Here is a 22,673-nt window from a genome sequence, read left to right as displayed (position 1 = left end):
AAAAGAATGTTAAGTAATACTAGTACATATAATAATTTATATATACAATTCTCATTCGGCGGATCTAATAGTAACTAAACCTTTATAATATAAGCTTTGACGAGCATTATTATCGCTCTCATACGTATCTTAAGGGGGGGCCCCACGAAAATTAATAAAATCGTGCCTTATGTGTGCCAAATAAGAGACGTTTGTTGTGGGGTTTGAACACTGTTTGCGGATTTCATCGACACGTGGCAACCTACGATTGGTGCATTTTTTAATTAATTTTTTTTTTCAGACAAAAAGTAAAAAAAAAAATTGAAGTGGGATAAAGATGGCCTAAGCTAGTATATTTGAGATTTTTATTTTGACAAACTAGTCCCAATAATTGTTGTGTCATTTTTGTAATGATCATTTCTCAGTGCTCTCTTAATAATTTACAAGTTTCACACATCAAGTGGAGCCAGTTAAAGTTTTAGTAACGAAAACTTTTGATTCCATATGTTTATTATTCACTATTAATTTAAAAATCTTACACATGCACACATATATATGAGCAACAATTGAAAGAAAACTCTTGTGGGTTACAAAGACAATGCCAAGTAACTTATTCAAGAATCAATAGTAGTACTTTAAGTGCACACAGCAGGAACACCTTGAGGAAACCTTTTCTTATCGGTGCAATAGTTATACACCATGTACTTTCTTTGCGCCCATTTCACTTTATTCATACCCCCCTTGCCCAGTTTCTTCGTAAACCAGTGGGATTTCTTGGGGCAAGATGATTTACCATTAGCCCAAACACATCCTTCGACATTGTAGTTTCTGTAGTAAGCAGTGAAGGGAGCTTTTGACCAATCTGTTTTCTCTAATCCTCCCCTTGTAGCCCAATGCTCGGCTTCCCAAAGACTCGCGTAGACTCTCATTGGTTGGCTCTTTGGGAAATGTATTCCAATAGACTCGGAGTTCTTGAACTCTCTAATGGGAATGCCATCAACTGTAAAACTGGAAATGAAAAAAAAACAATGTGAGAATCTTGATTCATGAACACTTAGTCTTAAAATATATGAGAAGGGATTACAAGAACACGCTTACATGATCCTTTGAGGGTTCCATGTGATGCAGTAAGTGTGAAAGCCAGCGGTTGGGTCAAACCATAAATGAAACTGTTGTTCTTTGTCTCCTAATCCTTTTGTGTAAACATTAGTATGGAGAGTATACGGATGACCAGTAATGTTTCCCAAGAACTCGAAGTCAACCTCATCCCACGTAGTTCCATGGGACTTAAGCTACACAAAAGTCATCATAAAACACCAACAAACTCATTAACTATATGTAACCTAGCAAATTTGAAAATATGAAAAGAATGCCTTAAAGTTGTAAGTTACTTACATAGAAAGTTGTGACTGTTCCAGCGGAGTTACCAGGGACAAGCTTCATCTGAACCTCAGCTTTGCCATATAGAAACTCTTGGTTGGATTGAAAACCGGATCCAGAGGATTTGTCAAGCGAAAGAGAAAGAAGTTTGCCTTCATTGTCGTGAATCTTTCCACGTCCATTACCCCAGTGTATATTCACATCTTTGTGGAAGCTACCCGCATAGACACATTGTAGTGCAAAGAGATAGAGAGCCAAGAACGTGAACCTTGTACCGCAAGAAGACTTCATTTTTGTAGATCTCAGATGTAATACTGTTGATGGAAGTTGAGGCAAGTGACATTAGTTTATATAGCTGCTGGAAATGAAACGCAAAGAGAAAGAGAGATGGTAGTTTCATGTGGTTGATCATTAATGGTGCATGTGCTTTCGTTGGGTCACAGCTTTCTAATATGGATTATTTGATACGTTGTTTGCTGTTAAAAACGAATCAAACTAAAAATAATAATTTCGTTACTTCTTTAGTGTTACAAACCGAATAATTTTAGACATTTGTATCAGATTGGCTGATTCTTAATATTTTGTAATGTCAACGCAGCTTCGAATTTCGAGCACCGACTATAGAGAATTTCCTTTTTAAGTTCAAATGGAGCCAACCTATAACGTAACAGGAAGACACAAGCATTGAAGTTTCCTTAAACTTGGGTCTATATCATTATATATCCGTAAAAGGAAGGTTTGATGTTTTGAAACTTTTTTTTCTAAAAGTTATGTTGTTGTAAAGAAAAAAGAAGTTAATGTCAAATCTTGTGTCGGATCAAAATCTCTCCTGGAATTTGTAAACATAAATATTAAACAGTAATTAAAAAGTAAGTTTGCTTCGTCTTTCTTCACACACCGTTCTATAGAAACTGCCTGCATTACATCTCTCTGCCTTTTCATTTGACGTTAGATTGAGGCACTGCTTGTTTGCGGCGGCCTTTCAATCAACTTATTAGGGGTGGACAAAAAAACTATACTCGAAAATTCGAACTGATCCGACCCAAAAAGGTAAATTTTAAACCAAATTGAAGCTGACATAATCGGACAATTCTTATTTTTAAGTTTTTATCACAAAAAAAACTAAAAAAAAATAAAATGATCAAAATAGGTTTTTTTCTTTTGAAAATTTTAATATTTTTTTAGTTTTTAAAATTTGAAATCATACCTCAAAATCCCACTCCTTAACTCTAAACTATCATAAACCCTAAATCCTAAATTCTAAATTCTAAATCTTAAACACAAAAACACACCCCTTAATAAAATATTATGGTCATTTTGATTCTTATAGGCTATATTTGTGATACAAACTTTTTTAATGATATCCTAAGGAATTTCTCGACATGACATAATATGGAAGAGATCTTGTTTTACAATATTTCGGATATTGAGTTTATCCAAACACAACCCAAACAAATATCTTGTTTTAGAAACCCAAACTCGAATTAGAACAAGTTCAAACGGGTTTACAATGTATTACTATATCTGAACCAAACCAGAGTAAATCCAAATTTGCACCGTACCAAACTTTTATAATATCTAAAAAGCGCTTAATATTGTGCTCCCGGAAACCCAAACCTGAATTGACTCTGAACCAAATCCGATTGTACCCTCGAACATCCATATCTAAAACCCATTGGTCATCCAAGAACATGCTGATATCGTTGGTATATAATACTAACCACACTTTTTGTTATTACTTCTTCTATAATCAGTGGAGCACTCATTGGATGGTGAATTTGGCAGGTTGTCAGATTATTATTCCCCGAAAAACCAAGTATGTTCTTTTGGGAGCAGAAAATGGAATTTCATATATGAAGGAGTTCGTAAAACTATACTTATAACCTAGACTCCAAATGTAGTTCATCGCATAACTGAACTGGACATTTTTGTTTCTGTATACCTCAACTTCCGAAATCTTTTGTAAATCAACTTTGATCCATAATCCATGAGTCAACCGTTAAATATATTCAGTCTTGAAACTATGTTCAATAAATTCATCACCAGGCTTCGATTCTGAGCTGTGTAAAAGGACCGTACATGATGAAAACCAAAGTTGCTAAGGAACACAAAAACTATAAACACTTGCAAACCCACATCTTGTCCGATCAAAACTTTCACCTTTTTGGCTCCATCTTCTTACAAATTCTAAACCCTGTCCCTGCAAATCGGACAAGTCCCGACTTTGACCAACCAAAAGTCAACACACTTGCGGTGAAACACATGTCCGCATCCAGGCAACTTCCGACACCACTGTCCTTGTCTGAACCCTTCGATGCAGACCACGCACTCGCTTCCGTACAGCGTCGGCTCGTAGAACTTGAACTGGGGAAGGCTCTTCACGCATCTGGGAGACAACAACCCATCTGAGGATTCGCGACGGCGGTGGCGGTGGAGAAACCAGTAGAGAGAGAAGAAGAAGAGAGAGAAGCTGAGAGACATGAGGATGAAGAGCAAGGCGGTTGCGGCTACAGGGATCATGATAAGACATGCGAGGATTTTCGAAAGAATCTTTGTTGATAGACTCGCCGTGTAGCACTTCGGTTGCGACGATTGATCTCCGGTGATTGGTTCATCGTGGAGAATAGATATCGACATCGGACGATTGCGGCGGAGATAGAAAACAAACTTATCTTTAGTCTCTTACCAGTGAAGTAAGGAGAGAGAGAGAGTGTTATACAGATTACAATCAGCAGGAGGTGGGGAATTGAATTGGGTCGAAAACTGTGGATTCAACAATACAAGGGGGTGTTTGTATAATAGTTTTGTACAAATATTATATTATATGTTTCATAATGTATTTTTTTTGCTTACAGCACAAATATTAAAATTTTACTTTTTCTATAAAAACTTTTTAAAATAACAAAGTTTAACATTGCAAAATCTAAAATTATATAGTTTTCAATAAAACTAACACAGAAATGTCAAAATATCTTAAATTTTAAAATGATAAAAATCTTCTAAAATATCATATATATACATGTATATAATGAAATGGAAGAAGTGTATATTTTGAAAATATTCGAACATCTTTACTAGTTCTCACCATATTTACCAATTTTATTTACTATATTTATACAAATTTATATTTGATAATTCCATTTACATTATGTTATTTATATAAATTCTTTCTTAGTTTTTTTAATAATTATTAGAAAACTATGATATGTACACTTTAAACTGTTTGAATAAAAAATTAATAAAATTTTAATCGAGCTAATAGATTAATGAAGTAACATATGATATCATTATCTTAAGACAGAAAAGTCAGTGATAATGAAGTTAACATATGATAACAAAAAAAATACAAACGTAAACATAGAGGCGTTTGAAACAATCAGATTATTATCTGCACGTAATAATACAGTATGTTTTTTACATCACAAGAAAACTAGAGGAGAAAACAAACGGCGAAAACAATGTTTCATTTAAGGATAAGAAAGCAGAGCTAATTGCCATACGCCAAATAATACGAATATAACTGATTTTGGTTCAAATTGATCTCTGAACCTTCCTATATGGTAATGCCAAGTGTGAAGAGATAGGGACAGGCCGACAAGGGCAGCTTCCTTGGTAACACCATTTCTTATGTCACCATACCATTCCAACACCTTTAACATTCATTTTTAATATTATCTCCTTAGTTTCCTTTTCACATTTTCATCTTGTTCATTTTGCGAACTACTTTTTGTGTCGTCTCGGCCATTATCTTCCGCATTCTAATCAGCTTAGGCTAGAACTTGTTTTGGGACGTCCTGATGGCTTTGTTATCTGTCAATTTTAGTTTCACTATGGCTCTTATTAGTGACTAGTATTAGTTAAATTATAAAAAAGTTATAATCAATGTAACTCGAAGTAAAAATTAAAATTATAGATTTACAGAGTGTGTTTACTGTAAAACTATAGGATACTATATATTGAAAATAATTTATAACGTTTTTGATGTATAAGTCGTATTGAATCAGTTTTTATAAATATTACAAATAGTAACATCTATTAAATTTAACAAAATATGTCTAACCTCAATGGAAGTCACGAGAGGTGCAAGAATGTGCGATGATTCTGATTCTTCCGCAAAGTTTAAACCGGAGGTGATTAGTCTCAACAGATGTAGGCAGAACAAATATCATATCTTACATATAACTCAAATAAGATGGAACTGGACTTGAGCTATATACTTGAATAACATGGAACTGGAAAGTCGGATAACGAAACAATAGAAGATAGAAACTTAAAAACAGAACTCTGCAGCAAACAAAAACCTTCCATGATTGCATACAAACTTCATAGGAACGGGAATAAAAAACTTATACAATTAGACCTCATTGGTAAGGGACCAAGCTTCAAAACCCACTCATTGGCAACATCATTTAACTAGGGAACTTGGCGTCTAGTCCATTTCGTTCAATCCAAATCTCTCATGACATCCTGCGAAGTGAAAAACCAAACTCTCTCAACAAAGCAACAAGCGTGAAGTTTTTTATAGCTTCAAGAATCAAAAGCGTAAAACACATCTAATAAGACTTTACGAGTAGGAATAATGGGAGTGACGTCGATTTTGATTTTCAGAGCGTCGATAACGGAAAGAACTTCTTCGTTTCCAGACGCCATAAACAGTCTTAGAACTCTCTCATTCAACTTCCCAGCTTCCAATGTCCTCTTTTCATTACCCACAAAAACAGAGCAAAAGAGAATCAATTGCAAAAACAGAGCAAAGCTCGAAAGATTCGAACTTTACACTAAATTCGAGAAACCCAGACTAATAAAAAAGGAGGGTTGAGATTTTCTACGGCGAAGAGTTCCGGGACGATGTGATCGGGGAGATGAGAGAGATCGTTGATGCGAGAGAGGTTTAAGACGGCGGCGTTGACGGTGAGGGAGAGCAGAGACGGAGGAGGATTTCTCATTCAATCAGGCGAGAGAGAGAGAGAGAGAGAGAGAGAGAGAGAGAGAGAGAGAGAAAGGCTCCGTCTTTGATTTGTTCTTATAATATCTGAATTTCCACGATCAGAGAGATATCTTTCCTTTCGTTTCCTTTCCACCAAGAAAAGCGACGAAGAACCAAAGGGGACAATGTTTTCCGCGTTTGTCTAAATGAAACGCTAAACGTGGCGTTTGGGTAGCGTTTCTAGAAACCGCCATGACAATTTTTGTGGGGACGTGTTTAGTTGGACTAGTTAACGAGAGTCCAATTAATGGCTAACTGGGCTGCTGGGCCTTACTGGAAACAAACTAGAACATCTTTTTTGTAAAAAAAAAAATAATTTTGCTCTAATATTCTTCTACTGAAAAATGTTACCAATGTAGGCATGTAGCTGTTATAGAACTCTTATATTTAGATAAATCTTATATAATAAATATATCTTTTTGTGTTCATAATTTATGCTAGAACGTAACAGAACTACCACTTTTGCCATCTAAGTTCTAACCTAAAAAGAACTGAGCAAATAAGACATGTGAAGTGTAAACCAAGCAAATTTTTTAAAAAATGAAGATTTAATTGAGAAGCATAGTATAAATGGATAATTAAATCTATCAAAAAGGTATTGATTTAGCTAGTTAAGAAAAACCGAACGCGTGGTGAAATTGCTCCAACCCACTTCTATTTCTTTCTCTATAATAGAGATCTCTATTTTTTTCTCTATTTATAGAGAAAGAAATAGCATTTCTCTATTTTTTTACTCTATATTTTAGAGATTGCTATTTTAGGGGAATACATTGGAGCATATCTTACTTCTATTATAGAGTTCCCTTATTTTAGAAGTGAAAATAGCAAAATAAGTCTAAGAGAATATGTATGTTTTGTTTCTTTTTCTCTCGTTGTTTATGGTTATCAAGCGCTTTCTTCCTTATTAAATTAGCCTGATTGATGGAACATGGAGTATTGTATGTATGTATGTATGTATGTAAAAGGCAAAGGAACTGTTTTTACACAGGTTGAATTGAAACTATTGTTTGTTTGTTTTCTTATAAAAAGGTCAAACATATTGTTTGTAAACAAGTCAAATATATTATTCTCTGCCAGCTCATATGAGCTAATTTTCCTTTCCTTTTACAAGTTAAAGTCTGAATGAATTTGTTACATCTCAAAATATGTTTTAGTTATGAGTGAGACGTTGTCTATTAACTAATAAAACTGAGCCAGAGATAGTTTACGTATATATTTATGTGTATATATTATGTATTCCCCATATTTTACTCTTTCCGTTCACGAAAGTAAGATTTTCTAGAATTTATTCTTATTCCACAAAAATAGATTTTCTATATTTCTAAGGTATTTTTGTATACTTTTGATATACATTAATGGTGAATATTTAAATTGATTAAATTTTATTGGTGGATAGTTATTGGAAATTGTATTGAAAAATATATTGAAAACATTTATTATAATTTTAATAAACGTGAAAACACTAAAAAATCTTACTTTTGGAAACAGAGGGATGGAGGAATATGTTCTTTTCCAATTTTTTGGGTATATAAATGTCTCTTTCTTTAGAATGAAAAACATGCCAAAAAAAGCAATACATGCTAGGGGTGTTCAATCCGGATATCGGTTCGGTTTCGGTTCGGTTTTTTTCGATTTTCGGTATTTCAGTTAGTAAAATATAACTACCATTCTAGATCCATATTTACTTCGGTTCGGTTCGGTTTTTATACCGTCGGTTTTCGGTTTATTCGGTTTTATACCAAAAAAACATAATTATTTTGTTTGAGATCATATTATATGAATTTTTAGTCATATTGTCAAGATAGTCATTTATTAAAAAAATATTACATGTTCAAATAAATGAACAAATAAGTATAAATGATTCTACCGTCAAATAAAATAATCAAATCTATAACTAAAATCAAAACTTGAAATTTTGAAAATAAAAATATGAAACAAAACAGAAACATGAAAGAAAATGTTTTTCACTCTTCCATATTTAGTGTTCATTAAAATCATGCTTTTTCAATTGAAAACTTTCCATTAATTATTGTCCATCAAATTTATAATCTTCATATTAATTTAGTGAAGACTAAAATAAATCAAAAAGATAAAAAAAAAACTTAGAAAATAAAATATCTGAATTGCGATGTATTGTTATTTAGTTATAGTTCAAGTGTTTTACAAATTAAGGTTTTTTATTACTATAAAATTATGGTAATAGTTATTAACACAAATTTAAATTATGTAACAAATAGATTTTCATGTATTGTTATAAAATAGATACATAATTATATGTTTCTACTTTTAATCGGTTTTATTCGGTTTAATCGGTTATATACCAAACCATATCCAAATCCTACGGTTTTTATAAAATTATATCCATTCGGTTTATATGGTATATACCAAAACCAAACCATATTGTCTATTTCGGTTCGGTTCGGTTCGGTACGGTTCGGTTTTACCATATTGAACAGCCCTAATACATGCATATCTTATTATATAAAGCTTGGTTCTTCAAAGTTGCTAATTAATATGATCGCGACACATGTCAATAATATATTTAAGATTGTGACATGTGTTAATTTATCTAATAATTAAAAACATATATACTAAGATATTAACAAAAACGAATTTATTAAAAATCTTATTATATATATTATTTAATAGTAATTTTCCTCTGTTTAAGATCTTACTCAAAAGATAATTGCAAAAGATTATTTGATAATAATTTTCCTTCTAATATTGTGACATGTGTTTAAATATACAATGACTAAAAAAATATATATATATTAAGATAATAAAACGATTTTTGAAAAAAAACTACTTAAAAAATTATTTAAGAGTAAAAAAGATTTAAAAAATAGTTAGTTAAGGGTGTGACATGTGTTAATTTATCTCATAATTAAAAACATATATACTAAGATATTAACAAAAACAAATTTTTTTTTTTTGGTAGGATAAACGAATTTATTTTATTATATAAAGCTTGGTTCTTCAAAGTTGCTAATTAATATGATCGCGACACATGTCAACAATATATTTAAGATTGTGACATGTGTTAATTTATCTCATAATTAAAAACATATATACTAAGATATTAACAAAAACGAATTTATTAAAAATCTTATTATATATATCATTTAATAGTAATTTTCCTTTGTTTAAGATCTTACTCAAAAGATAATTGCAAAAGATTATTTGATAATAATTTTCCTTCTAATATTGTGACATGTGTTTAAATATACAATGACTAAAAATATATATATATTAAGATAATAAAACGATTTTTGAAAAAAACTACTTAAAAAATTATTTAAGAGTAAAAAAGATTTAAAAAATAGTTAGTAGTAATTGTTTTAGAAAATTTCCTTTTTTCAAAATCCTAAAAAATAGATTTGAAAACAAATTATTTAATATAATTTTTTTCTTATTTTTAAGAAAAATCCTTTTTTATTATTTTAGTATATGTATTTTTGATTATGATATAGTTTAACACATAAATGTTTTTAGAAAAATAATGACCATGTGCAACAATCATGTTAATCATCAATTTTGAAGAACCAATTTCAATATAATATTTTATAATTATATTTTCATTAAAACTAAGAAAACAATTCTATTAAATAAAAATATATACACTAAAATAATAAATTATTTGTACAAGTCGTTTTTGGTATACACTAAAAACGAAAATTATATAACTTTTTTCAAAAAAAAAATCAGATTTTAATAAAGGAAAATTAACATTAAACACTCTTTTACAATTTTTTTAACAGTATTAAAAAAATCCGATTTTAATGAAAGAAAATTAACATTAAACACTCTTTTACAATTTTTTGGTTAAAATTTTTTTAAAAGGATAATTACTATTAATATTTTTTACAGTCTTATTATTATTGTTATTATTACTTATTGTTATAATTGTTATTATTATTATTATTTTTCATTATAATGTTTTTTTTAAAAATATACGAAAGAGTGAGAATTATAAAAGATAAACATTAAATTTTCAGAAAAAATGTTAAACAAAAACAAATTGTAAATTCCTACAAGTACAATAAATTATTTAATAAAAACATGAAAAAACTAATTTTAAAATAAATAATATTACTTTTTTAAAAGCATAACTAAAAGAAAATTGTAAAAGTAATCTTATTATTTTCTTATAAGTAAATAAATTTCCTTTTTAATAGATAATTGTATGTTAAAAAATTATGACAAAATAGCTACAAATATTCAAATCTATATTTAGGTTTAAGCTTCCACATATTATTTTACAAAACACAATAGTATTTACATGAAAAGTATTACATGAGTATTTTCTTTTAATTTCTTGATACAACTCAACTTTTTATTATCCTTATTACATCTTATGATGCTATCATAACTTTTAATTTTGATGTTATTGGCGTACATGAGTATGTGTAAATATGATAAATATGTGTTTGTATGTATAAGACAAAACATATAAATAATTAAACATAATTTTTCTATTAAAAATAAAATAGTTGGATAAAAATCTAAAAGAATTTTTTTTTATTAATTTCCTTTTTAAAAGTCCAGATAAAATAAAAACGTAAAAATAATCTTATTTTTCTTATAATTAACTAACTTTACTTTTTTAATAATTTTGTGTTATGAATATAAACCAAAATTAACTTTAAATATTTCACCTGATATGATTGTGATATGTGTCAATTAAAAAATTAGATTGTGAATACGTCAATAAAAACTTTCATTATGTGAAAATAACTTCTTATTTTCCTAAAAGCATAATAAAAGAAATTTCTAAAAGAAAATTATTTTCTAATATTACCAATTAAAAAATTTTCTTTTTGTTTAAATCGTGACCAGAGAGAATTGTAAAATTTTATTTAATAATAATTTTTACTTCAATTAACAAGAAAAATTGTAAAGATATTAATGTTATTGAAAAAAACGAATTTTAAAATTTGCAACTTTTAAAAATAGTTAATATTAACTGGAAATAGTTATTTGATAGAAATTTTATTTATTTTTAAATCCTAGACAAAATATAATTGTACAAGATTATGTAATATTAATTTCCTTTTCTAAAATCCTACAAAACTGCAAAATAATATTTTATAGTTGTTTTCCTTTTTTATAAAAAAAAATCCTAAACCAAAGAAATTTTTATAATATTTTTAAGTCCTAACCAAAAGAGAATTGTAAAACTTTGTTTGATATTATTTTTAAGAGAGTATTTGGTGATGAACATGATGATAAAAATTATTTAACTAACAAAAGAAGTGTAAAATTAGTATTGATATGAATTGTAAAAATAGCAATTTTAAAAATATTCATTAATAACTAAAAATAATTATTTGATAGCAATATTTTTTCTGAAATTCTAAAGAGTAGATAATTATAATAGGTTATATGACAGTAATTTACTTTTTTTTAATCTTAATCAAAATTGTAAAAGAGTATTTAATATTTTTATTTTATCTTTTAATTGTAAATAAAAAGGAGATTTATAAAATATAATGTTTTTATTTTTAAAAGAATCATAGCAAAATAAAACTTTAAAGACTTATTTAATAAAATATTAAATTAGTACAAAAGAACATGTATAATGTTGTCATTGATTCGATCGGTGTATTTAATTTTTATTTTTTTTACTTTTTATTTCTTATTTCGGATTGTGTTCAGTTTAAGTGTTTACGTATATTATTTTCTCTAATCCTTTGTATAAAGTTTATAACAACTAATCTATACACCATGATTATAAAATACAAATATTAACTTGAACTTATGTGTGAAAACGAGTTTCAATTATAAAATAAATCTCAAACAATATATGCAAAAAAACAATCATAATACTATAATAAAATGATTTATTATTTTATGGTTTTTATTAAATTAAAACATCAAACAAAACCCGTTGCAACGCAACGGGCTCATATCTTGTAAATAATATGAATTGATATAATAGTAACTAATTAAATGAAACCGAACGATAATCATAACTACATAAGGCAAAAAAAATGTTAAAAAAAAATGTTATAACTAAAATCACCATAATGTAAATGAAACTTTCCTATAAGCGTATATAAATTTTCTTATGTACAAATACAACTTACTGTCGTATCACATTTTCCATGTCCATATAATATACGGTCCTATCGACCAACAATGATCTCATGATTTCACAAATAATCTCGTGCAAAAAAAAAAGTCTTTTACCGTTCAACTCCAGCATCAGCAGCATCAACAATACTCCTCATCACATTCACTTGTGTCTGAAGTGAGACAATGTAATCTAACGTTTCTTGTATCAACAAGACGTTATTGCTCATAAACTCTCCACCAGGGACAATGTTTCTTAACCCTTGAGTCTTTCTCTTGACGAGCTTCTTAGCTTTTGCTGCGACCTCTTCCATCGCTGATTTCGATTTCCTCCTCATCAAGATCTTCTTGCTTCTTCTCACAATCTTTCTATGACACACAATCTTAGGCAACTTCTTGTTGATTAGCGTTTCCTCTTTGATGCCAGAGAGCATTTGACGTACGAGGAAATTGTCCTGGGTGGCGGCTTTCTGGATTAGGGCTCGGCTCCAACATGTCGTTCCTTTTCTTAGAGACGCCATTGCAACGTCTGCAGAGAGCTTTATTGCTCTCTTTCTCTCGGAGACACTCGTGTTGTCTATCGAAGGACGGAATATTTGAAGACCCATTTGCCATTTCTTTAGGAATTGTTCATTCATTGAGCTCGTAGGTTGCATCCTGAATCGCAATCAAGTAGAAATACTCAAAATTCTGAACAATTCTCTTTTAAATTGTAAATGAATTCTAAGAAAGTAATCATTCATGTTGCCTTTACACATAAACTGGTTTGGAACATACAAAAGAACTCCTTTCAGAAAAAAAAAGAAACATATGCAAAAGAACTGCTCGCTCTTTTGTCATCACGATTTATGCGACAATTTTAGTTTTAGTTGTATGTGTAGGTATATGAAAAATAAAAACACAAACTTATTTGAGGGTATGAAATTATGATTTTTTTTAAAAAAATGTCAGACCGACACTACGTACACATCAAAGGGCTGGGAGACATGTAATAAAAATCAAATCATAGACTGCCCATATATATTCCGTTTAGGGATCCTTATCATCATAACGAAAAGAGACATGAACCATTACCCTTTTTGTAGAATATTTCTTCAGCTTATTTTGTTGAGTGTCGAAGATTGCTAAGAAAAAATCTGCGATCAGCTCACGAATTAGTGAAATCGACAAGATAGAGACAGAGATGTAAGGGAGAGAGAAAGGAGAAGAAGATGGTCCATTTTATTCGTTTCAAAACGAGAGGGAAAATGGTGGGGGCAATAGGAGATAGGAGAAGCACATGCATGCACATGCTATTGTATGGCCCACGTACCCTTTTGTATAACCCTATAATTTAGGAAACTTTTGTCGATTATTATTTGTTTCCGCCGAAAATTTGTGATGATGATTTATGTTTATGATGTTATAAATTTGGTTCGAGAGTTAGATAAATCTATTGATCAACAAAAGGTGGTTTATATATGGACAATGCACCAATAGAATACATAAAGTGGTAATTTGAAGCACAATTAACTGGAAAGCAGTCCCTGAACCAATGTTGGAGAAAGTTGAGAAACCGTAGATTCTCGTGATACTGAAGTGATATATACCACGATTTTCGACTCGATTTGTAATAATGTAGAATCGGTGGTGATCGTTACAACTATCTCACATATAATTTCTTTCTGACAAGATTATCCGATCAGCGCGTTCACGTACAAGTACAACATAAGAGATCCAAGCAATTAGAGGCTCTTAAAAACTGGAAAAAGGCACGCGAAATAATCTAATATTGATTTAACTTTAAAAATTTTTTTGACAAAGGATTTAACTTTAAAATTTGATTTGTAAAAGTTTCATTATATACTTAATCTCAAGTTTAAGATTTAATGTTAAAGAACGTAAACTATTATATAAGTTTGGTGGACTGGTGGTCGATATTGCAGATTGAGTCATCCATCAATGTTTATATATACTCACGTTAGTTAAATCGTCTGTTTGTAAATTATTAGGTCCATCCATAATAATCAATAGATTTTTATCAAATAAACGTGTAAACAAATATAATGTTAGTTTTTATTATGACAGCAATTATAATGCTACAAGACCAGTAATTTTATTATGATGGATTAGATAAAGATACATGCTTAACTGTAACTGATTCACACAGTAGAAATTAACGGTTTTAGTGATTTATGACACCGACCAATATTATTTAATTTGTTGGGACCAATTTTAGATCAATAATTTAAAAGGAGAATTTGAAAACTTTATGCTGCATTGCTCACGAGCCCTAGTTATACGGTGAATTATTCCTTTTTTTCTATATTTTTTTTTTGAACTGAAAAGTAGTGATACATTCACTTAGGGGGCGACTGGTTTTCCCGCTACCACCCGCAAACGCAGTTTTTGCGGTTGTTAGCGGTTGTCGGCGGTTTACAACAATCACTCAAATCGCTCTAAACCGCTTCAAACCGCTCTGAATCTCATAAATTCAAAAGCTGACTCCAGCTAGCGTTTGCGGTTGCGGGAGGGTAAAATTTTTTTCTTTTTTTAAAAACAATATATATACAAAAGTAAAAATATTTAATAAAAAATTTAAAATTGAAATTATGAAAATATTAAAATATATCTATTATAATTTAATTAATATTATAAAATTTTATAATAAAAACAATTTCAATAAATTTTCAAAAATTAAAATTATAACTTTCTAAATATAAATTTTATATTTATTATAATTTTATGATTTTTGATATTTTTATAATTATATTAAATGTAAATATTGTTAATTTATTATTTGACTGTTACCGCATTTGGTAGTTAACCAGTCATAAGTCACCCGCAAACACACTAATTTTTAACCGTAATACCAGTCGTACAAATCTCTTAAAACCGTTAGAAACCGCAACCGTCCGCATCTACAAACTCCTGCAACCGCAACCGCAACCGCTGCGTTTGAACCAGTCAGACCCTTACTATACGTATCAAATATAAACGCATATTTACAACCACACTAAGTCATTAACTGTGCTTGGTATGACTTTCTATACACATACCAAACAAATAACATCAATGGTTTTAGTGATGAAAACGTGGCGATCCGCAAACTTTGGGAAAGCCTGGTTTCAAAAAGAAAAGACAAAATCAATAATAATTTAATTTAAAGAAGATATATATATATATATATATATATATATATATATAAAATTAAATTTTATTATTTGGAAATTATAATCCAGAAAACAAAAAATATGATATTTATAGACGATGTACAATGCTGCACATAAATATTACACATGGATGATAATGATAATGATAATGATAATGCTAATGATAATGATATTATAAAAACATTTTAAATAATAAAAATAATATTTTTCTCCAACAAAATACATCGAACATGGATCGTCTGGTGCGAGAATTTATCAGTGGACCTCCGTAATTTACGGGAATCTCCACAATCATTCCCTGAAGTCTACACGCCCACCATCTCATGTTGTCGTCACCATCTATCTGATTTACATGATAAAAAAAATTCACAAAACTGTTTTGTACCCTTAATTAATATTAGTCACACTGAAAATCACCAATATTCAAATATAGAAACACATTAACGAAGTCGTTAAGGTTTAGGGGAGGATGATCTTACACGCACGCGTCCGCCGGAAGCGCATGTGCACACATGGAGGGACCCTTGTCCATCAGGGACTGTGGGAACCACTCATTCACTTTTTATGGAGTGATTTCGACGGAGGACACCACATCCTTCTCCGTGTCTCTTAGAAGACGGCCGTGACTCGAAACTTTGCATCTTGTTGAACTACTAAAAACATGAAGCTCGTTGGAAAATTTGCTTAAAAGTGTTTGCAAGTTAGTCCAAAAAGCGTGTTTGCAAGTTTCTAAGGAAAAGAGAGACTTTCATTTTATTAAGTGGGCTGCTTCTTTTTTGGAAAGGTGAGCTGCTTAACCTAAATTACATTAACCTGGTTGTTTTGTTGTTGTTTAAATACATCAACAAGCTTGATAGTTGTTTGGCCTCGGTTAAAGTTCGTTTTGTTGTTGTTGTCTGTATAGGGAGTTTGGGACACAACAAAATTAGAAAATATCTAAGTAAGTAGATGATAACCCGCGCGTATGCGCGGAATGAATTTTTATAATAATGTTTATTTATTAAATGATTTTAACATTTTGTAACACTATCCTTTTTATCGATTATAAAATGAAGAATACAAATGTTGATATATTAAATATATCCTCGTTGTTGAATAGTTAACATATTATATTATATTTTAATTATTTTAAGATTTTATATGCACAAAAATAAATTAAGTTTTGCAGCTCACACAAATCACCAAAACCAAATAGGCAACATCGATTGTATAACGATGAAAGGGGATTATGTTTTCTGCTCTCGATTGTTTACTATTGACTATTCATAAGTGATTTCATTTTCTACTTCTATAAAATTATGCTTTTGTTCTCTTCTTTGTTTCATTGATATGAGTTAATTTTTTTTACTTCTTCTATGAATTCAGTGAATTACATAAGTGTCAATTTAAAAAATAGACATCTGTAAAAATTAATTTCACTCCGGATACATATCTAAGAATCAAAATTTTGAAAAAAATCACCGGCAAACAATATTAACACGTTAGTGTTCAAATCTAATATATCAAGTTGTTATAGAATATAAGTGCATACACGAAATATAAATGCATGTCTAGTATATATTCACCTGCTCGGTCTAAAAATCATCTAATTTTAGAACAACAAAACAAATTACCTATTTACCAGTTCGAGTAATATCGAAATCCGAACCGGTAATATCCAAACCCGAATGGATATCCGAAAATAGCCAAACATAAGTATACTTAACCATATATTTCTAGCTTTTTCTCTCATTTTATTCAAATATTTATATTAATGATGCTTATTGCTCAAAATTAGATAATATCTATCCTATACTAAAAGCACGATATGCAGTGTTTTTAACATGTCCACGTCGACAGATTTAATTGCCCAATCAAAACAGAATTAATGTCCACGTAGGATACCAGAGGCGTACGTTTGGTTTACTGGGTTCGTCTTTATCTCGATTTGGTTAATACAAGGTTGCGTGTTATTATCAATTTTTCGTGAGTCCTAATTATTTTTTCTCTAGTCCGTTTGGGTTAGGTTGCAGATGGATGTGTAAAAGAAGCAGTATATTGATAAAATATATATATATATATATATATATATATATATTTCCAAAATCAAAAGATCTCATATGATTTTGTATGGGCTTCGTTATGGTTTATTGGGCTTGGTCTCTTATCGGTATATTAAAAAAAAAAAACAACACGAGACGGAAACCCCGATGCTTTGCGCCTCCATCTCTTCGTCTTCCCCCTTTGTTCTTCATCGTAACAGATCTCTCGATCCACATCTCTACAATCAATACCCCACGACTTCTCGATCCATCAATTTCTTCTTGATGAGTTCGTTTCCGTTTGCTTTTTTCCTCCTCCTTTATATACTGTTATTCTCTTTCGAGTGGAAACCAAACCTCGAACTTCTCTCCTTAATCTACGGCGATGAAACCGAATGGAAAATCCCCTGTTACCTCTGATCACGATGAAAAAATCATGCTTTTCCGCGATGTCACACCGGGTCCCCACGAAACCCAGCTGCGTTTTCGCTTGATTCATTTCTGGGAGGCTTGGAACCCTCTAAAGAAGACGCTTATTGGCCTTGAGATGCTTCTAATAGACGAGCAGGTATTTGATTTCACCCAACATAGTTTTTAGCTTCGTTGTTATTTAGATCGTCCTTAGAGTTGTTATTTAGATCGTGATTTATATCGATAAGTTTCTTCGTTCTTTGTTATTTAGATCGTCCTTAGAATTGTTATTTAGATCGTGATTTATATCGATAAGTTTCTTCGTTCTTCCATATTAGATCCTTCTTAAAGTTGTTATTTAGATATTTAGATCTTGATTTATATCGTTAATTTTTACACTAACGTTAATTTTTACAAAATTAAAACAAAGATTTGATTGGTGCTGTATTTTCTCGCAGGGATCTGTTATCTCAAGTATTCATTCCGCCAAGCCGTATTGAGAGACATTTGCCTAAAATGAAGCCTGGATCGCTTTACAAGCTCAACAATTTCTATGGATCAGGCAACAAAACCGTGTATCGGGTTTCTGATCATGCTGTGACGGTGTCTTTCTCATGGAACTCGGAGCTCTCTGTTCTTGAAGACAGTCCCACCCCTTTTGATGAAGACAGATTCCGTTTTCATTCCTTTGAGGATTTTCAAGCTAGCTGTGATCGCAAAGGAGACCTCTATGGTAATCTCTGTTATCACCCACACCATCTCTGAGTTGTATGTGGTATTTGTCTTCGTTGCTTCTCAGATATAAATCTAGAATTTTGCTTACAATGTGCTTAAAATTTGATTTTTTTAAATGGTTGTATTGTAGTGTAGTATGGTTAGGATCTGTTAGCTGCTTCAGTACTATGCGTGTTTGGTTTTGTTTGCTCATGAGAAAGTAGATTACTTATTGCACACTCTTCTTACTTTCACGGTTGATCTCGAAATTTGGTTAAAATGTATTGTAGGTTTGTGATAAGCATTCTCTGGAATCGTTGTCTTTATCAGTCTCTGCGATCACTCTTTCAGAACATAACATGACAAATGAGATTCACTAATTGTGTTTATAGCCTTAGGGAGGATTTTTTTACAACACTCGGGTTTTGGTTTTTTTTTTTTTTTTTTTTGAGGGTTCTATTGTAGTATAGTTTGATTAGGATGCTTGAGTTCTATGTGTGTTTCAGTTTTGTCTGGTCATGAAATAGTAGAATGCTATTGCGTAGTCTTCTTACTTACACGCTTGATGAACAATGGTATAGATGTTGTTGGGCACATGAAGGTGGTTAATGGACAATGTCTCATTGGGACCCCAGTTCTTGATGAAGTGGAGATAGCTAGGGCGAGACATGTGTTGGTTCATGTGCAGTCATACGAGTAAGTTTTTTATTATTTCTTAAACACTTTATCTGTATACTTATATTAACCATTCAGTAAAATATTTTGCAGTGGGCCTGTGATGAAGCTCTACCTTTGGGACCCGGCTGTAAGAGACTTCTGCAAAAAATTCAAATCATACGAAGGCACCCCCACCGTGTTATTGGTCACGACCGTTAACACTAAGAGTCTCGGAGGTTCAATTTCTATCTTTAGAAAACTTTCTTGTAATTAGATATCTACTCTTTTTGGTCTTTAAATGGGTGTTGCTTAATACAAGAGGTACTATTGCACTGACTTCAATGTCCTCCTCACGTGTCTTTATGGTACGATGTCCAACCTACGATCGACTACTTTAGCTGGTAAATCTATATATATTTTCCCTTTTATATTTAATCTTTCGCTGCCTCGCCCCATATCAATGATTGAATGGATCAAAATGCTACTACTCTGTCTCAGGTTGGGCTCTAACCCACAGAGTGCTGAGCTGGTTAATGCAGAAGTGGTTACTAAAAGGGAGACACTGACTATAGGAGAAATATTCTCCTACATCAAGCAGGAATCTAATAAGGTACGACTTGGTCTAATTATTTCTTAGTCATTTATCAAAAACTTTGAGTCTTATATAGCTTTGCTGTCCAGGAGGCTTTTTTTGAGTGCACGGCTACGATTGATGATGTGGTCCATGGTTCAACCTGGTATTACATATCATGCAGTGGTTGCCATACTAAGGCTACAAAAGGCCCAACTTCTTTGATGTGTTCAAAATGTGGGAAAGTCAACATATCAGGAGTACCACAGTATTTACTCTATACTCACTTCTCAATTCTCAGTAGCAATTTCTTCATGGCAGGTACTGTGCACAGATATCTGTCTATGACAACAGTGAGCAAGCTGTTTTTGTACTGCTTGGTGATGCTGGTTTTGAGTTAACTGGGAAGCAAGTAGCCGAGTTAGTCAGCAGCTATTTTGAGGTAAGTTTCATCAGTCGGAACTGTTAGTCAATATTGGTCTTCAAGTTGCAATTGAATATTGGTAATCTTGAATGTCAGGCTAATGGAGACCAAGGAGTTACCCAAGAGGTACCTTTCCCGGAAGCTTTAATCAGCACTATTGGTCAGAAACATAACTTTTGTGTGAAAGTTACAAAGCACAACTTAGATGGGAAGTCTCGATCTTTAACCAGTGGCGGAGCTAGATCTCACGTTTATATGGGTCATAACTCATTTATTAGAGACAAAAATATACATCTATGTGGTTTGAACCTAGGAACATGTGGGTCAATAGGAGAGATCTTGACCAAATTACCACAATAGCAACATGAAAAATAGCCTTACAAGTTTATTTTTATTAATTTCACATGGGTCATTTGACCACCATGCTTCTAAGGTGGCTCCGCCACTGTCTTTAACTGTGACCAAGATTCTCCCTCTGGACACTCCACCAGTCACAGAATCTTCGGGAGGAAACTACAATCCGGCAACTTCGGAGGAGACATTTGAGACTGGAACGAACGTGTGTGAAGCTTCCAAAATCAGTGTGGATTCGGCAGAGGGAAGTAAGAGAAATGGTGACATTGATGAAATGGGCAAAGCAAAACGCCTCAAGCGTGGGGTGTAGATCTTTCGTGTGTCCTCTTATGTCTTGCAGGGGATTACAGCTAAAGTTTTTTTTTCCAATCTATTATTGACTCATGATTTCTTTCAGTTTTTCTAAAGTTTTTCATATACTCTGAATGCTTATGTTTTGATAATCATTATTCTACTTCTTAAGGCTTATAACTCTGTTTCTTTAGGTGTTTTGAAATCTAGCTTTGTGACAAACAGGTCAATCATTTCTGTATTTTAAAATCATTCTTCACGAACTGTGGATGTTCTTTGAAAAATGCCTGTAATGAAAGCAACAACATTTAAGGAAAAAAAGGAGGTTTTCAAGTACATATTTTATTTTAGAAAAAACGTGTTTTCAATCAGCATAATTACTCCGCTTTCCTTAAAAGTGTTCAACGGCATAAATTTAGTACCGTAATATGAAAAAACAATCAATCAAGTAATTGATATTTCTTTCCAATAACGTAAGAGAATATTTGCATATCTTATGCATTAGCTGCAATGCCTAAAGCATTGTTTTTTATTCCGTAACTCTCAGCAAAATAAGAAAATAGAAGTACGAAGCATCCCCTTAAGCTGTTGCACGGAGAACCAAGCTTTCTATTTCCATTTTGAAAAAAATACTGAAATCACCATTGGAAGTGTCTACCAAGCTTTAATCAACGCTAGACTCCAACCAACTGTGAAAGGGTAAGAATTTTTTAATCATCTAAGAAGATACAAATCTTAGTTCATCAGTCTAACTGGTAATCGGTTTCATTATAAGGATAGAAATATAAAAAAAATGGAGCACCCACCTCCTCCACCCCCTTCGCAAACTGCAGGTAAACAAATCTTTGCCCCTTTTTTTTTTAGTTAAAACTTATGTATTATCCAATACAAATATTTAATAACCCGATCACATAATGTCTATATGTTGTTTTGAGTTATTCTTTATGTTGTATCAATATATTTAGTTATACAGTTGGCCATCCACCTAAGAAAAGCACTATCAATATTTAGCTCTCATCAGAAAGTATTATATATTCACTTAGAATTTAATCCAAGTATAAACTTAGGGATAATATAAAAAGGTTGAATCTTGGTGGGATGGGGTGTAGTGCTGGCCTTATAGCCATGGACTTCGCTAGATGTATTATGTGAATATTGTGTTATAGATTACTTTTATGGTCTTCTTTTTATTCCATAAAACTATTACTGTTATTAATTAAATATGTTTACTGATTATTTAAATAGTAAAATAAAAGTTGATTATTTAGAAACCAAAATATCGCCAGATTATAATTAAATTTAAAGCTAATATCTAATATTATAAAGTTAAATTCACAAAAAATTTTAAAAGATAAATATATTTACGGTTTTTTTGGTATAAAACCGAGTAAACCGAAAATCGACGGTATATAAACCGAACCAAACCAAATTATATATGGTTTTAATATGGTGGCTATTTTTATAAACCGAAAACCCCGAAAAAACCAAACCGAAACATAATTGATATCCGGATTGAACACCGCTAATGTATATATATTATTTCTGTAATTACTCCGTTTTATTAAAACTATAAGAATAATTTTGCAGCCAGTATATGGGACTGTTCGTAGTTATTTAAGTGGGAAATATATGTAGTTTAATACAATTCAAAGTTTCTTAT

General features: G+C 31.2%; 4 protein-coding genes across 4 annotated transcripts; all 4 read right to left on the bottom strand.

Moving 5' to 3' along the window:
* Positions 1-243: 243 nt before the first annotated feature.
* On the bottom strand, positions 244-2,177 carry LOC106424168 (xyloglucan endotransglucosylase/hydrolase protein 19-like). The gene is made up of 3 exons (XM_013864913.3): positions 1,375-2,177; positions 1,078-1,271; positions 244-987 (listed from the first exon to the last, which is right to left on the bottom strand). The coding sequence occupies exons 1-3, from the start codon at positions 1,648-1,650 to the stop codon at positions 615-617; spliced, it is 843 nt and encodes a 280-aa protein (XP_013720367.1). The 5' UTR covers positions 1,651-2,177; the 3' UTR covers positions 244-614.
* Positions 2,178-3,390: 1,213 nt separating this feature from the next.
* On the bottom strand, positions 3,391-4,152 carry LOC106443969 (RING-H2 finger protein ATL14-like). The gene has a single exon (XM_013885509.3). The coding sequence runs from the start codon at positions 3,994-3,996 to the stop codon at positions 3,547-3,549; it is 450 nt and encodes a 149-aa protein (XP_013740963.2). The 5' UTR covers positions 3,997-4,152; the 3' UTR covers positions 3,391-3,546.
* A 1,357-nt stretch (positions 4,153-5,509) lies between these two features.
* Positions 5,510-6,489, bottom strand: BNAA08G13090D. Its single transcript, XM_013864844.3, has 3 exons — positions 6,189-6,489; positions 5,928-6,057; positions 5,510-5,826 (listed from the first exon to the last, which is right to left on the bottom strand). Exons 1-3 carry the CDS (start codon positions 6,303-6,305, stop codon positions 5,789-5,791), a joined length of 285 nt encoding a protein of 94 aa, XP_013720298.1. The 5' UTR covers positions 6,306-6,489; the 3' UTR covers positions 5,510-5,788.
* A 5,848-nt stretch (positions 6,490-12,337) lies between these two features.
* Positions 12,338-14,210, bottom strand: BNAA08G13080D (transcription factor IBH1-like 1). The gene is made up of 2 exons (XM_013864900.3): positions 13,493-14,210; positions 12,338-13,075 (listed from the first exon to the last, which is right to left on the bottom strand). Exon 2 carries the CDS (start codon positions 13,072-13,074, stop codon positions 12,532-12,534), a length of 543 nt encoding a protein of 180 aa, XP_013720354.1. The 5' UTR covers position 13,075; positions 13,493-14,210; the 3' UTR covers positions 12,338-12,531.
* Positions 14,211-22,673: the final 8,463 nt, after the last annotated feature.

The sequence above is a fragment of the Brassica napus genome, chromosome A8 (assembly GCF_020379485.1).
Source record: "Brassica napus cultivar Da-Ae chromosome A8, Da-Ae, whole genome shotgun sequence".
Taxonomy (NCBI): domain Eukaryota; kingdom Viridiplantae; phylum Streptophyta; class Magnoliopsida; order Brassicales; family Brassicaceae; genus Brassica; species Brassica napus.
The sequence above is the reverse complement of the archived record's forward strand: the minus strand, read 5'-3'. Positions and strand labels throughout refer to the sequence as shown.